Below are 16,783 nucleotides of genomic sequence, written 5' to 3'. Positions count from 1 at the left end.
GATGTTGTGTTTTTTAATCAAAACTATTACTTGCAGCTACTGATCAGGATCACTAAATGAACCATCAAGATTTTGTGCTGGAATCTGGGTTCTTAAAAGCAATATGGACATTTGTAAATCTATCTTTTATGTCAGAAGTTTCTTAAAGCTCTTATGCATATACCATAAAAACACAAACTCTTCTATGAAAAATAATGACAATGTTGCTCTGGAACCATATGGAAGAGGAATCTCTTACCCTTAGGATAGCACCTGAATGGCGCTGTGGCCAAACTCTACTAGAGACAACATTATCCAGCTTTGGAAAGTATCCCTCCTCTACAGGTTCACGCCAGTTCAGCAAACGCTTCACACGACCAAGTTTGTTGGATAATCGCTCAAAATTGTATCTGTAAAGATGAAATAAAGACATGTGAAAAATAAGAAAAAAAAACATTTACTGTCATTGCAGTAGTGTAAAGTCCTTAGTGCAAACAATAAACAAATACCATTCACTACCATCAAACAAATACAATCTTAGTCATTCTCCTTGCAGACAAAGACTCTACGTAATTCCTCAGACTTTTACATTCCACATGCATTCCAAGGTCCCTAAACCATACCATCAGGGACATTCACTGTAACTGCCTATTACACCCACAGTGAAATACTCTCTACATCAATGTGCCAACACCTTTTATAGTCAGTGGCTACACCAGTTCCTGCTACTTCAACATTCCTACACCTGGCCTCAAGGAAGGCTGCCTTTATTAATACTTGACTATCACCAAACCCACAACTTTTTCTGGTAAGTGTGACGACATTCTCACACATAAATACTTCCACTTTGAAGACATCACAAACAAACAAATTTGCAAAGCTACCATGGACATCTCATACATGTCCAATGCCAAATTTTCCTTTGGTCATCTTCAAGAATTATTTGTAGACAGAGTCCTAAAACACTCAACTGTTTCATAATCACTGAGACCACCTTTGTGATCTGGTATCAGGGCAAGGACAAAGAACCTCCTCCTTCCGTGGTGATCCTCAGTTCACCAAGCCAGATTTCACCTCAATGATGGCTTTATAAGAATCTCTCTTGACATTAAATCACATCACTAACGAATCATCCACACAACAGCTACCACCCACTGCACACCAAAAGACCCTCCTAAGTGATCTGGTCACGTGCAGGAATCACATCTAGAGATACAAGCTCTCTCTCTTTTGTATTCTGACTATCTTGTCAACACTCTGACAAACTGAAACTATCCAACCAGAATCACCCAGAAACAGATCTCATTTACCTTATCTACTTGTATTCACAACAGTCTGCTGATCAACCGTGATAAAACACACCCTTTATTACTCACATCTGGAAATACTTAACCATATTTTTAGCATCTCAAATACCCTTTTGAAACCTTAAAAAAATCCATTCAAGTAATTTATCACACCATTCAGTGTTGTTTGTAGCTCTATGGAATAAAAAGATAGTGTTTTACTGATGATGAGAGTAGAGTATAGATGAGGGAGTAGAGTATAGATTAAAGCTGTGCAAGGAAATCAGACATGTTCTTTTTCAATTAAACTACCTTGTAACAATTTGGCTTAAAAAATTTAGGAAAACCACAGAAAATCTAAATCGGAATCACCAGATTGAGTACAACTCTTGAATGCAAGTTCATTGTCTTAGGTTGGGCTTTCAGTCCTTTTGTTTTGAGTGCTATCTATGTTAGTATAGGAACAACAAAATTACTGAAATTTATTCATTGAGCAAAATCCTTCATGCACTTTGTAGTGATGACACAGAGCAGAGTCGAGCTACACATCATCCAGAGAGTAACAGCCTAGGAAGGACTAAACAATTAATTATGTGTAATAGGCTATTGTGTTCAATTTCCAACCAGATAAAATATTCCAGAACCGTGTTGATTATTTAATAAGTTCCAAAAGGAATATGAAGTATGCAACACAACACACTTCGAAATGGAATTTGCATACTGCTTGCATGGCAAAATGACAGCTGAGTACAATGCACATGTGTAATTGATTTGAAAGGAATCAGAAACGCTTCAGGCATGAATATCCTGGCCATGTAAAGTATTCTGTGGTACCAACTTTTTTAAATGACTGAAATTAAAAAGACACAAAGAAAAACACTGTAATAAAAACTGAATTTTTTTGGAAGCAACCACAAATGAGATTGATTGGTCAGAACTTGCTATTTTGTTAGTCAATCTGAAACTATTAAAAATGTTATGTGGTCCATTGTGGAACTTATCATTTGTGTAATACGGATGGTTCAGTAACACTGTTGTTTTAACTGGTATGAAAGTAACAACTGATGTACTGGTAAACATTTATTCTATAAATACCAGACAGATCCAATTGAACACCATTTGCCTCATGAATGATTGTTGCTGCTAAAATGCTCAAAAAGAATTTTTCTGTCAACCTTTTCCTTTTCCTCGGCACATTTGAATATGATTACTGTCATAAAACAAAACACATATGCTGAACAAATCTTATGTAGTTAGTAAACAAATGATCATAGTGACTATCAACTGTCATGTGAAGAAAACTTTGTTTCTCAGAAACAGGCTGATACGCAGTACATTTTACAGAAACAGTGTGAGTGGGATGATTTTGCTGTTATATTGAACAACTTATGGGAATTAATCACTCTGTTACTGTATGCAGAAATTCTCTGTAAGTACCATACTAATTTATGCTGAAACAATTAGGTTATCACCAAATGTTTTAAAGATATGCTATCATCAAAAGCTTCCAAGCTGTCTGTCATGGATGTGTAACTTACAGTTATAAACATTACTTTAGCTTTCATCCCATGTAGGAAAGGCGTTACCTCATACTCTGTAGCAGCTTATTTTGGCTAAAAAATGTTTCTTCTGTTAACCTTGTCCCAAAACAATCATGGTGAAAAGTAATTAATTTAACAGTTATGTTAAATATATTGCTAATAATCATTACCTCTGTTCATTTTCAAAAGTGAACAGTACATACCTTGCAAGAACTTGATGATGGAAATAGAAAAAAAGTTCACCACGGCGATTTTTATTTACGAGATCGATTGATCCGGTGTTTGGATAGACAAGATGCCACTGCCAGTGCATCAGATTAACACCCATGTCTTCTCTGAAGTATGCAATACGATGTTCTATTTCCAGATCAGAAGCTGTGTAGTCACGAGGAATCACAATTGGTCTCTAAAAGAGTAATTAACATTATAAAAATTAAAGATTTTACACTTGTTCTGAAGCATATATTCATTGATTCTTCAGAATATAGTCATAAAATATAGCAGTATGTTATTGAATGTCATTCTTTTTCTGTTACAATCATACCTGAACAGATTGGTTTATTGCTTACTGAAAAATTTCCCCCTAATGTGTAAAGCACGTTACAGGACCAGCACTTACTTAAAAGGAAAAGAAAAGTAAAGAGGCACACACTAGAGGCTAGTTAGTTCTTTCTTCTTGAAATCTGTCAGATATTGATGAGAAACATATGCAAACTGATAAGTATGTGACATGACTTATGAGTTGTGATCTATGCTGTAAAAGTGCTCTTTTGCATCCTTCAATCTGAACTCATCATAATCATATAAATTCCAGTTAATCTGTCTTCTTCCCCACAGCGTGCATCACTGAATGTAGCATTTTGCATGATATAAGGACTTTATCATTTGTCTGACACAAATACACACATAGCATCTACTTTGAAATCAGTATGCTTGTTTGAAAAATACCAGCTGGACAAAATAAAACTAGTCCAAAAACTGTTTCTGACATTTTGTAACACAGCAACAACTTCTGATTATGTGAAATGAGATCAAGCACCAAACAATATTGCTCAGGTGAAAGCTAGTATCTAACAAATATAGACACACCAGTTAGCTGTGCAAATGAGAATTAAAACTATGTCAGAACATTGTCAAAGTCGACTTACATCTTTAGCACTGCAAATTTTCTCTTATATGTGCATCATTCATAGTCCATAGTTATTAATGAGAAGCAATAATACAAGTTGTTATCAATTTGACATAATATACTGCTATTTTTACATGTTCTTTGTATAGCTTACCCTGCTTCCTTCACCGACAACATTAGCTTCTCTTCGACACCGTGCATAAACTGCACTGTCCATGAATCTGTCTGGAAACACTTCAGATAGTGGTGGCAGAGGAAGATTTTGTGTGTCCTTTCTATTTATCATGGCAATTGATAATGCATAAGCATACATGTATGGGTTGATACGGTCATGACAGTAGACTGACATGGAAAAGAAATCCTCAAATGACCGCATTCCTTTAAAGGAAAAGAGAACATTTTTTACAATACAGAATATTTTATTTTAGTAAACATATCATTCTTTCCATATGTGTGTGTGTGTGTGTGTGTGTGTGTGTGTGTGTGTGTGTGTGTGTGTGTGTGTGTGTGCACATAATATTTTCATGTTTGACTTAAACGAGTACTTTATTTTAGTGTATGTTGAATTCTACCTTATTGTGAGTTTTATTGATAACAATTATTTAACACAATACATAATTTACTTAATTTTTTAAAAGTCTTTCTTAATTATAGTCACTCATGCTAACAAGTTTCCTAAATTGTAGGCTTTCATATGTTAGCCATTTGTAGAACCTTCTGCACACAATACGTATATGTATTATAATAAATTATTTTGGTTATCGTTCAGTTTCTATTTTACAGAAAAGTATCCACTATCCATATGATTAACTATTTTACTCCCCCTTGAATCTAAGTTGACGTGTTTGCAGATATCCAAGTGATGAAAATCCCTTTTTGAGCAGTGTATATTTGTTCCTGATGTCTAAAAGATATCTTATTCCCTTGGAAATTTTGTCAAAGTTCTATAGCTACACAAATTGTAGCTTTATGAGCCAGACAGATTCAGCATAGGACAGCAAAAATTGTTGTGGCACATAGTGTTCCATTTCTGAACATAACTGTGATGGTCAAACTTGAATGTATCATAAAGCAAAAGTACGAAAAGGATAAGTTGTTGCTCACCATTTAGGGGAGATGTCGACTCACAGGTAGGCACAACAAAAAGACTGCCAAACAAGTTATCATTTGGCCAAACAGGCCTTCTTCCAAATTAGACAACACACACACACACACACACACACACACACACACACACACACACAGAGAGAGAGAGAGAGAGAGAGAGAGAGAGAGAGAGAGAGAAATTGTTCTGTAGAGTAGAGGGAGTTGTCAAGCAGATACAGTTTGTGTTTGATGTTAGTTTTATTATCCATTCAGTTCTTTACATCAGTGGATAGATTGTCAAAGATTTTTATTGCTGATTACTTCACTCATTCTGGACTATACTAATGCTGGATGATTAGTGGTATAAATCATTTCTCCTTGTAGTTTATGTTTTTTAACGTTACAGTTGTTTTCAAAGTATGATTGATTTGTTGGCAGCAAATACCATAAGGGGTTAAATGTATTGTAAGGCTGTTGTCAGTGTGTCCAACTGTTTAAAGAGCTATCTACAACAGCTGGAGTCAGTAAACTTACAAAAATGCTTATTATTTACAAGTAAATAAAATGTACCTGAATACTATAAGAGAAAGAGCAGAAGCTTTTGGAAAAGTAGCTTCTTTTCTCCAAATACAGTTATGAAAAGTAGTAAAGAAGTAATTCCTGTAATTATCAAAAAAAAAAAAAACAAAAAAAAAAAAGAAGGTTCAAATGGCTCTGAGCCCTATGGGACTTAACATCTGAGGTCATCAGTCCCCTAGAACTTAGAACTACTTAAACCTAGATAACCTAAGGACATCACACACATCCATGCCCGGAGGCAGGATTCGAACCTGCGACCGTAGCGGTCTCGCGGTTCCAGACCCAAGCACCTAGAACCGCTCAGCCACACCGGCCGGCTGTAATTATCAGTGTGAGTGCATTAGCACTTCTCATAAGTGATTGTAAGTAGCTGATTCTGTCTGCTATTGTATGATATATAACTTGAGACAGTCCACATCCCTGAATGCTCTCATTCATGATGAGATTTACAGAACAATATATGGGCATGGGTGAATTCGTTCCCCAAAAGTTTAGAGCTATGGTGAAGTTAAATTATCATACCATTTTTAGTGTCAATAATATACTTTTTCAGAGTACATCCTCACAACATGTCTCTCCAAACACTTCTCACACACTAATATGTTTATGGATTTTAGTTGGGACATTATAGTTTTTTGATAATATGTCTGAAAAATCCTGCAGTAGAACACTGAATAAACAATTGTTTTGTACAAAAGGAGAATCCATAGTGAAAATATGTAACTGAATGATTTCTTTCTAGTTTGGAACAGTATATATTTTAAATGTGCCAGTATCTTCTGCAGGTGTTGGTGAATCCATTTTGTTTTATCCCTTTTATCTTTACTGATGCTTGAGATCAATATTGTTTTATTGTTGGAAAATTTTATTTTCACACAATGCAAAATAATACACATATCATAAGTGTTAAAATTCATGTAAAAAATACCTATTTGTAAAAGTCATTCTAATTAGCAGACAAGCTATTTAATTGTACAGAAAATTACTAATGATCAAAATCCTTCTGAATCCTTATGATGCACAGTAATCATGATAATAAAGTAGCAAAACAGTGTGTAATGTCATTTGGTCAAAATGCCATAATTCAAAATAATTTCTAAGAATGTAGCACAGTGAATTGTTAAACAATTTCCTCCTGCTAATAATCTTTCACTTCAAATATTTAAAAAAATGTCATATTTAGGGACAGAAAGAGCTACTGATGAAATAAATCTTTGTTAGTTGATCATTATTGAGTTTCATATAATTACAGTAGCCTGAATAGCAATGTTCTTACTGTAGTATCAAACACATTATAAACCATACTCTGCCACTGCTGTCAAAAGTAAATTGCAATATTTAGCCAATAATAAAGTGCACTACTATAATTAATTAATCTTTGCACACTGCCATGATCACATTCCATCTTTCAGAGTGGAGAGCACAGAAAGAACACTGTTATAGTAACCTGTTTGTGATCAGATGATCAAAACTGGTAGTTAATAATTATTTATTTAAGCAGCAGCTCTTGGCATTTCTGGAATATGACTTTCTTCACATAATGGTATTTATGCTTCCACATTAAAATACAATGTATTATGGTGAAAATTAGACTGTTTACTTACCTACAAGTGTTTCTGTCAAATGTGTAGCCATTCTTCTGTGATGTGGTATAAAAGGAGAGAAACTCTCTTGACGACCCAGGCTCTGGGGGAATGAGATGTCTGGTGGCTTGATAGGCTTCACTTCTAACTCTTGTGCATTCTTAACTCCACTCCATCGATTTATTAGTTCAGAAACTGCAGATTGGAAACGAGATGGCTAGAAGGAAAAAGATTCATATAATTTTGTACTATAGATTCATGATTGTTTTTCTGAATGTCAATTAATAGGTATAATATAGTGTAAAGTCTTATACTGTCATAATCATACTATTCTTACCCACATACACTGCATCCATAGGTATGGAATATTGTTGGGGTCAAAATGCAAGAAATGTGGATTTGATTATCAAATTATGGATAAAGTTCATATGAATAACAGCTGAAACAAGTACTCAACCTCGTTTAAAGCTCTACTTGGAAACAGAGAGTGTGAATGCATGTACCAATGTAATGTCCATAATAACAGAAACATTAATAATTATTACACATCCCAGTTATGAAAATAAGGTATCTATCTTAAATAGTGTACCCAAAAGAAACAGGACAAATTTTTTGGTGGATAGAGCTTTTGTAATATCATGCTTTGCTGCTAGGAGCACACAGACTGAACATTCCAGAGTCAGTAAGCCAAGTGCTATCAATTAAGAAGGTCAGGACTAGTTACAGCAGAGTTAATAGCAACAACCTGTTTTATGAGATTGTTGTTTTTGCAATGGCTGATTTTCGGGAACAGTGTGCAGTGGTGAAATTCTGCTTTTTGCTCAGAAAAAGTGGAACAGAAACTCTTAAAATGTTAAAAATGGTGTACAAGGATGGTGCAATGGGGAAAAGTCAAGTGTCTGAGCGGTTTTCCCATTTCAAAAATAGTGAAATGTCAGTTGATGACGAACCTCATTCTGGTCATCCTTCCATGGCCCAAACACATCAAAATGTTGAAAATATTCATGCAGTCATCAATGAAGGTCAATGATGGACCATTGAAAAAATTGTGGACCTGGCAGGAGTAGCTTGGAGTTCAATGCTGTGATTTGGAAACGAAAAGGGTGGCTGCCATGACTCCTGACTGCTGAACAAAGCCTAGGTTGCATAGAAGCATGCTGTGTTTTGAAAAAGGATCCCAAAATGTTTCACACTTCGTCTCAAAAATTTTCACAAGTGGAAAAATTTGGTGCTGTGCTTACAAATCGGAATCAAAGCAACAATCAAGTCAGTGGAAGACTTCCAACTTGCCTCATCTCAAGGAAACTAGTCAGGTGAAAATAAGCATTAAGACAACGCTGATCTTTTTTTTAATGTGAGATAAGTTGCCCATTCAGAGTTCATTCCACAGGATCAGACAGTTGATAGGCTTTCTACTTGGAAGTTTGAAAAGACTGAGCAACAGAGTGTGACGGAAGTGGCCTGATTGTGGCAGTTGGGTGACTGGTTTTGCATAATAAAAAAATGGTATGACACATGCTCCTATCCCCCACCCCCCAAAATAGTCACCTAACCTTGTCCCATGTGACTTTGTTTCCTAACAGGAAAAGTGAGGTACAGTAATAAATAACAGAGGTGTTCTCAAGCATCATAAAAGATGAATATAAGCAATGTTTTGAAAAATGGAATAAAAGATTAGACAGTTGTGTTACTGCAAGTGGAGAGTACTTTGAAGGGAACTGAATGTTTGTGCTTCAATGGGAATAAATAAGTTTGGTTTCTTTGGGGTACCCCCTCATACAGTCAATGGTTATTGAGATAATGCACAGTAGGGGTTGTCAAACTTGTAAAACAAATTAATAAAAGAATCTTTCTGTTATTGAACAATATACTTTCACAGTATAACACATTTTACTAGCAAATATTCTGCTTAGAAACCGTAATAGATATGTCTAACTTACATTCACCTTCTTAAGCTAGACATTTCAGGATGCTGACTCCAATGGAAAGGACATGCTGACTCAAATGAGAAACAACGAAGGCTAAGATTGGCCCATTTGATGATCATGTTTGCTCCAGAGTGCAACAAACTGTGAACACTGCTGAAAGCAACTTTTCAAACATCTGTAATTTGACTTATATCATGGACATCAGAGAACTCGCCACCACTCAGATTTCAGATCCACAACAGCAGCATTTACTGGCCAACCCTTCCACAGGACTGCAGGAAACAAGTGAACATTATGATGTAATGTGTCTCACCAGAAGCCAACATCCTATGCTTCGCTAAATTCTGCTGAGTTGCTTTCAACAGTGTTCGCAGTTTGTCAGAACCAGGAGCAAACACAGCCATCAAGTTAATGAACAACCATTTTGGTGGTCATTGATTAAAAATGACACTTCTGATGAGGTCATGTTCATGTGTTCAATGCCAAGGAAGATGGCATGTACATGCTGACATCGGGCAGTTTCAAGACTCTCCAGCAAGATCTTCATCAATCTCATAGGGCCCCGTACACCTGCTGTTACCATCCCACCCACCAATCAGCAGGCTCCATCACTGCCACATCCAGCAGCTGCACCAAAGCCAGGGCCAGCAGTCCACACAAGAAGTCAGTTCACAAATAAGGGCCAGCAGTCCACACAAGAAGTCAGTTCGCAAATACAATTTTTAATTTCCTTACATTCCAGGTGTTCCAAACTATGTCAGAGAGGGGAAAGGGCATTGAGGGCAGTTGTTGGGTATTTCTGGTACAATGGGTATCTCTGAAATTATTTTCAGTGTCAAGATATTTGTGTTCATATACGGACATGTATTTGTCTCATTAGATATAAAATGTAATTCTGTGCACTTTAATTCTGTCTACATTATTTTGTGTGTGTGTAAGCCTAACACACATACAAAACTGGTCAATTTTGTTCAAGGCATTGGACCACAGGAGGGAGAGAAACTAAAAAAACCTAACTCAGTATGCCCAGATGGAGTTTCGAGACTTGATGCTCCTGAATGACAGCTAGCTGTCAGTTTGCAGAATTGGTTTCTACAATCACACCTCAAATTATACTTGATTAAAAATAATTGATCATATGTATGTCTAGGTCGTAGAAATGCAGTGAATATTATCAGCGGCTCGATTAGAAACACTAATAGATGTTTTGTTAAACTATATAAATCTAATTAACAGTATCTAGAGGAACTGCTTATGGAAACTGGTTGACAGAGTTATATAGACCTGTTTTGAACTAGACTTTAAATTTGTATTAAAATTGTCCATGTATCTGAATTAAGTCCTCCAAACATATTTATATAATTAGTTCATTACAGGCTAGTCTCACACATATCAAGTGCTGAAACTATGAGTGAAATAAATAAAATTTACTAAAAGCTATTTTTATATATTTAGTCTATGGCAGTTGCATAAGGCGGATGACTACTACTCTCTGTTCAACATTTTTCCTTGCACTTGTTTATTATGCTGCAGTAATAATGGGTCAATTTACTTTGAACTTACTGTGATGGACATATTTTTAGCCCCTTCAATCATTGAACAACAGCTTCCCCACCAATTTCCTATATTTATGTTATGACTTTATGTGTGTGAACACATTATGTGAAATTATTGTGTAAATTAGTGCTCTCTCTCTCTCTCTCTCTCCCCCTTCTCTCTCTCTGTCTGTGTGTGTGTGTGTGTGTTTTTCTCGAAGTTCTGGCAGAGTTGGGAATACTTTATGTGTGTAACAAAATACTGTGGGGGAGGATGTGATGTACATTTGTGGAAAGAAAAGTAGTTACATTTGTGATGGATAAAGGAGAAGATTGGAAGATATCAGAGATGGTTTCATCACACACAGAATGCCATAAATTTCCAAGGAGAGGCAAATAGAACGTAGAACATTCTGGAAGATGATTGCTGCACAATAGCTGCCATCACTATTAATATTTCAAGGAGTAGATTTATTTCAAAGATCAATGCAGAAGAGGAAGTGCATGTGATGAATACCCAAAGAAAACCCAGAATCATATGACAGAGTAGACATTTAAGTATCACAGCAGAAAACAATGGGAAAAATAAGGGGGTGAAAAATGCCAAACAATCAATAAACTGAAGTAATCACGTTAGGAGAGCCTTATCACATAATGATTTATTTAAGTCACATAATGATTTATTTAAGCAGCAAACTAATTATTTTATATGATAGTTGAGATGAGACAGAAACTGTGAATTTTACTATACTAAGGACTTACAAATAGAAATTGACTGAAATGGGTTAGAGTATTGAACTGTGAATTTTTTTCAAAAGTTTAACTAAACAATGTGAGGGCCTAAGCTTCTCACTGATTGGTTGTGAGTGATTTAGTAATTAGGCATTCTGCCCGTTAAACTCAGTTACGCAGACACAGTTGTTGTAAGTGCAAAATCTTTCTCTGTAAAATTTACTAATTAAAAATATCCCGTCCTGCATCCTACTTGTAAACAGTTAAAAGTTTTATTTTTATTTTGAGTCTATTTTGCTACTGTCATACCAGATCAACTAAGGAGTTTTATTTCAAATTCAATTACTAACATTTTCTCATCAATGAAATAGCCACAGCAATCTTCAAAAACCGTGGAATGGCTTTACAGAGAAACTGCCTTCATGATAGGCAGTACCATGTTAGACGAGTGAACATATCAGTGACTTCAAAATCATCATCATTGTTTTATATTGCAAAACAAACATTTGACAGGCAGTTTATTTAAAGTATACTAAAAAGTTAATTAACAGTGTTATACTGAATATCAGCCACATCAGCGGCACATAAATCTCCCTTGCAGTGAAAATTTCGCAGTCACATATTATAATGGAGTTGCACATAAGGAGACATGCCCTGAACGGGCTGCATTTTTAGCATTATCTTCACCCTCATAGTGAAGATAGTGAGAGATAGCTCAAAATTATAACACACAATTAGGGTCATCAGTCAAAGCACTTCCCAAAAAATCATTGGGACATTTATTATATTTTGGCACTGACAACAATATTTATAATAGTACAAAAAATGGAACACTATTTCACAGCAGTACCATTTTCTTTGGAACCACTGACTGCACAGCTTGGAAAAAGAATACAGACAACATTCACATAAGTGTTTTATACCTCCAATTTCCTTAATTTCCTTCCCTGATGCTGATGTGTGAAAAATACAAGTAATTTATTTTACTACAACAAAAATATTTAAAAATGTAGCTCAAATATCACCGACATCATCATCATGTCATAAATTTTTCAGGAAATAGTAGGCAAGGGAGGTAGAGGAGGTCATTCTAAATAACTGTACCAATTTTTGTCAGATTAACTTCAGACATTTGGGAGAGAAGTGTACCTGAATGATGAAAATTCAAGTTTTCAGTAAATCGCTTAAAAAAGATTTACAGCTTTATTAACTTACCACTATGCTCATTTAGAACATTCCAGCTGCATACTCCAGCTGTCCTCCTGATTCCTTATCCTCCATACTCTTTCTCTTCATTCTTTTCTTTATCCTTGACTCCTTGGTAGCAGCTGTCTCTCTTCGGTTACCTGCTGCTTATCAACAGCAGTTAGAGCTGAAACCATATTCTTTCCCGTCTGGATGTTCAATTTCTTCATAACATTGATCCTTGAAATTGCACCATCTTTGAATGTTATTATTGCATCCATTACACCAATCTTCAGCACTGTCAGCGCAACAAATACAGTTTTGTGTATTCTCTAACACATACCACCGTTGAAGCTTTCTTTTAAATTCTGAGAGAGACCATTCATATATTTCCTAAGCAGATTTTTATTTTCCAGATCCATATACAGGGTGTTACAAAGAGGTACAGCCAAACTTTCAGGAAACATTCCTCACACACAAAGAAAGAAAATATGTTATGTGGACATGTGTCTGGAAATGCTTACTTTCCATGTTAGAGCTCATTATATTACTTCTCTTCAAATCACATTAGTCATGGAATGGAAACACACAGCCACAGAATGCACCAGCATGACTTCAAACACTTTGTTACAGGAAACGTTCAAAATGTCCTCCGTTAGCAAGGATACATGCATCCACCCCCCGTCGCTTGGAATCCCTGATGCGCTGATGCAGCCCTGGAGAACAGCGTATTGTATCACAGCCGTCCACAATACGAGCACGAAGAGTCTCTACATTTGGTACCGGGTTTGCGTAGACAAGAGCTTTCAAATGCCCCCATAAATGAAAGTCAAGAGGGTTGAGGTCAGGACAGCGTGGAGGCCATGGAATTGGTCTGCCTCTACCAATCCATTGGTCACTGAATCTGTTGTTGAGAAGCATACAAACACTTCGACTGAAATGTGCAGGAGCTCCATCGTGCACGAACCACATGTTGTGTTGTACTTGTAAAGGCAGATGTTCCAGCAGCACAGGTAGAGTATCCTGTATGAAATCATGATAATGTGCTCCATTGAGCGTAGGTGGAAGAACATGGGGCCCAATCAAGACATCACCAACAATGCCTGCCCAAACGTTCACAGAAAATCTGTGTTGATGACGTGATTGCACAATTGCGTGCGGATTCTCGTCAGCCCACACACGTTGATTGTGAAAATTTACAATTTGATCATGTTGGAATGAAGCCTCACCCATAAAGAGAACATTTGCACTGAAATGAGGATTGACACATTGTTGGATGAACCATTTGCAGAAGTGTACCCGTGGAGGCCAATCAGCTGCTGATAGTGCCTGCACACGCTGTACATGGTACGGAAACAACTGGTTCTCCCGTAGCACTCTCATACAGTGACGTGGTCAACGTTACCTAGTACAGCAGCAACTTCTCTGACGCTGACATTAGGGTTATCGTCAACTGCACGAAGAATTGCCTCATTCATTGCAGGTCTTCCCCAGTCACGAGTCATAGGCTGGAATGTTCCGTGCTCCCTAAGACGCCGATCAATTGCTTCGAACGTCTCCCTGTCGGGACACCTTCGTTCTGGAAATCTGTCTCTATACAAACGTACCGCGCCACGGCTATTGCCCCATGCTAATCCAGACATCAAATGGGCATCTACCAACTCCACATTTGTAAACATTGCACTGACTGCAAAACCATGTTCGTGATGAACACTAACCTGTTGATGCTACATAGGCAATGAGTCGCATGTCAACACAAGCACCGAAGTCAACATTACCTTCCTTCAATTGGGCCAACTGGCGGTGAATCGAGGAAGTACAATACATACTGACGAAACTAAAATGAGTTCTAACATGGAAATTAAGCGTTTCCGGACACATGTCCCCATAACATCTTTTCTTTATTTGTGTGTGTGGAATGTTTCCTGAAAGTTTGGCCGTACCATTTTGTAACACCCTGTATATAGGCCTAACTGCCTCCATTACAGCAAGTGGTAAAGAATGCTTGTTGGTATATTGTATGCCTGTAGCATTGCTCAACCAGTACTTGCATCACGAATCTTCCCCTTTTGCACACAAACCATACTATGGGGTTCCATCTGTTGACACTCTGTAAAACTATGTTGCCCAAAAAGCTCATCTCATGTGCTCCAAATCTCCTACATTTCTCCTTATTGCTAGTCCATAATATTGAGTCAAAGAATAAATTTAACTTTTTGTAAGATGACCTGGACCACCTATGTCTTTTCCATCTGACAGTTTTTTTCCTCTGAAGTCTTTACATAATTTTCTCAGCCAAGCTCCCAGTCTTTTTTTTGTACATGCCCAACACTTTCAAGCTTTTCTAACAGTGTGTCCCCTTATGGTCTGTCATTAACAACAGTAGTGTGACCTTTACAGTCTCCATCCCCGAGGTAGCCTACACACCTCACACCACGACTGACCTCTGATCTTCTAAAAATGTTTAGAACTCCTTTCGTTTCAATGTTTCCACTTGGGCCATCAGAGTTCTTTACATAAACATGGGTGCCGATAAATTTACTTGAACAACCCTGACAGTGCTTTGTTAGACATTCATAATTTAGTATCTTACTCGTTTCAATAATGTGGCAGTTACAACCCTGTTCAGAGAAGTATGACGTCTCTTCTACCAAGACCCATCAAATGCTACTACAATGTCTGTATTCTCAGACAAGGCTACTGCTTCTTCTGCTGCTCTTTTCATTGAATGCTCACTTACACCACATAAAGCATTATGTATTAAGAATGAGATTTTCACTCTGCAGCGGAATCTGCCAGGTAGTTTTGTTATGTATTAATTTATTGTATCTGTCAAACCTCAGTAGATGTGGATGAAAATCCATCACTGCACAAAAAGTCTGAGCAGCTCTCCTTCTCCTTCCAATACATTACATTCCATAAGCAAGCTGAATATTTACACTGTAGTGTCGACTATCAGTTACTGGCGATGTCATAGTATCATTGTGCATCTTACACGAGTTACAAGCAATCAGTATCCGACTTAAAGATCCTTCCTTAATGATATGTCCTCAGACACGTCAATATTATCTTTAAAATTGTAGTACTTACATTTCACAGCACTCTTCAAAAGTCTTGACAGCATACTTAGGTTCACAATAACATTTCCGTCATTATTGCATTCAGAAAGCGAAAGTTTACGTCTAGAAGCACTGCCTGTAGACACAGTTTCCTCGGGAAACTTTTGAAGCAATTGATGCGTATTATTCGGTTGTGTTTGGAATTGGTTGCTGCGAAACTTTTGTTTGGTGCTAAATTTCTTTACTCTCAGCATTTGTAGCACACACACACACACACACACACACACACACACACACACACACACACACAAAACAACACCCAATAACCACAAAATCACACACGTATGAAATTCCAAAATCATATATTCTCAGATCAACTTTAAAAGCGAATATCTTTATTTACATTCAAACCATAGCCTTTTAGACATGCCTCTACTTTGGTTCCAGGAGTCAGTGCCTTTTAGAATACGCCTGTGTTAACAATCCATAACTAAAAATGGAAAAAATGGAATAACAAAATAAAGTATCACGTATTCTGATGCACTTCAAACTGACAGATAGGTGTAGGCCCTGTGCAACATTACATTCAACCTCAATTTTAGAACGAATGGAAAATGATAATCCCCGTAAACTATACATTTTTGAAATCAGCATGAAATGCTCTTTTCTATAGACCAGGAATTTTTTTCCAATTTTTGGTCATTTTCACGAGCATATCCCCTTAACATTAGAGATGTGCACAGAATATCATCTTTCTCCAATCTTTTACCTCTACCTATCTTTAATGAAATTTAATTACATACTTTTGAGGAATTGGAAAACAAGATTAAAGCAACAGTAACTTTTGCTTAAACATATAAAATTAAAGCTAAGACTTGTGAAATATAAGCAAAGGCTACATTTAACTGACAGCAACTGAATTCAGAACTCATACAGATGTGACAATCTCATTTGTGGCAATACATTAACGAATTCACACTGTTGTATGTAACCAACATTTACAATAGTCAACATTTTGTTGTTACGTTTGATCTATATGTACAGCGTACTATGCCAATTTGCTAACACATATTAGGAGAGCATTTATGCCCACTTATATGTATGTATTGTATTGTATGTTAACCGGGGACCTAGAAACAATGGAGAGGCTTCGTCCCCACC

The 16,783-nt window shown here is 36.7% G+C and overlaps 1 protein-coding gene across 1 annotated transcript in view; it reads right to left on the bottom strand.

Moving 5' to 3' along the window:
- Positions 1–16,783, bottom strand: part of LOC124545234 (phenoloxidase 2-like) — a 63,654-nt gene that overhangs the window by 33,313 nt on the left and 13,558 nt on the right. The window contains exons 3-6 of the mRNA XM_047124105.1: positions 7,205–7,400; positions 4,090–4,313; positions 3,010–3,212; positions 239–389 (exon numbers count right to left, since the gene is read on the bottom strand). Coding sequence (XP_046980061.1) covers positions 239–389; positions 3,010–3,212; positions 4,090–4,313; positions 7,205–7,400 — 774 coding nt within the window. The remainder of the gene's footprint in view (positions 1–238; positions 390–3,009; positions 3,213–4,089; positions 4,314–7,204; positions 7,401–16,783) is intronic.

This window comes from Schistocerca americana, chromosome 8, assembly GCF_021461395.2.
Source record: "Schistocerca americana isolate TAMUIC-IGC-003095 chromosome 8, iqSchAmer2.1, whole genome shotgun sequence".
In the NCBI taxonomy this organism is placed as follows: Eukaryota; Metazoa; Arthropoda; class Insecta; order Orthoptera; family Acrididae; genus Schistocerca; species Schistocerca americana.
Note: the sequence above shows the minus strand (reverse complement) of the source record. Positions and strands in the feature narration are given on the sequence as shown.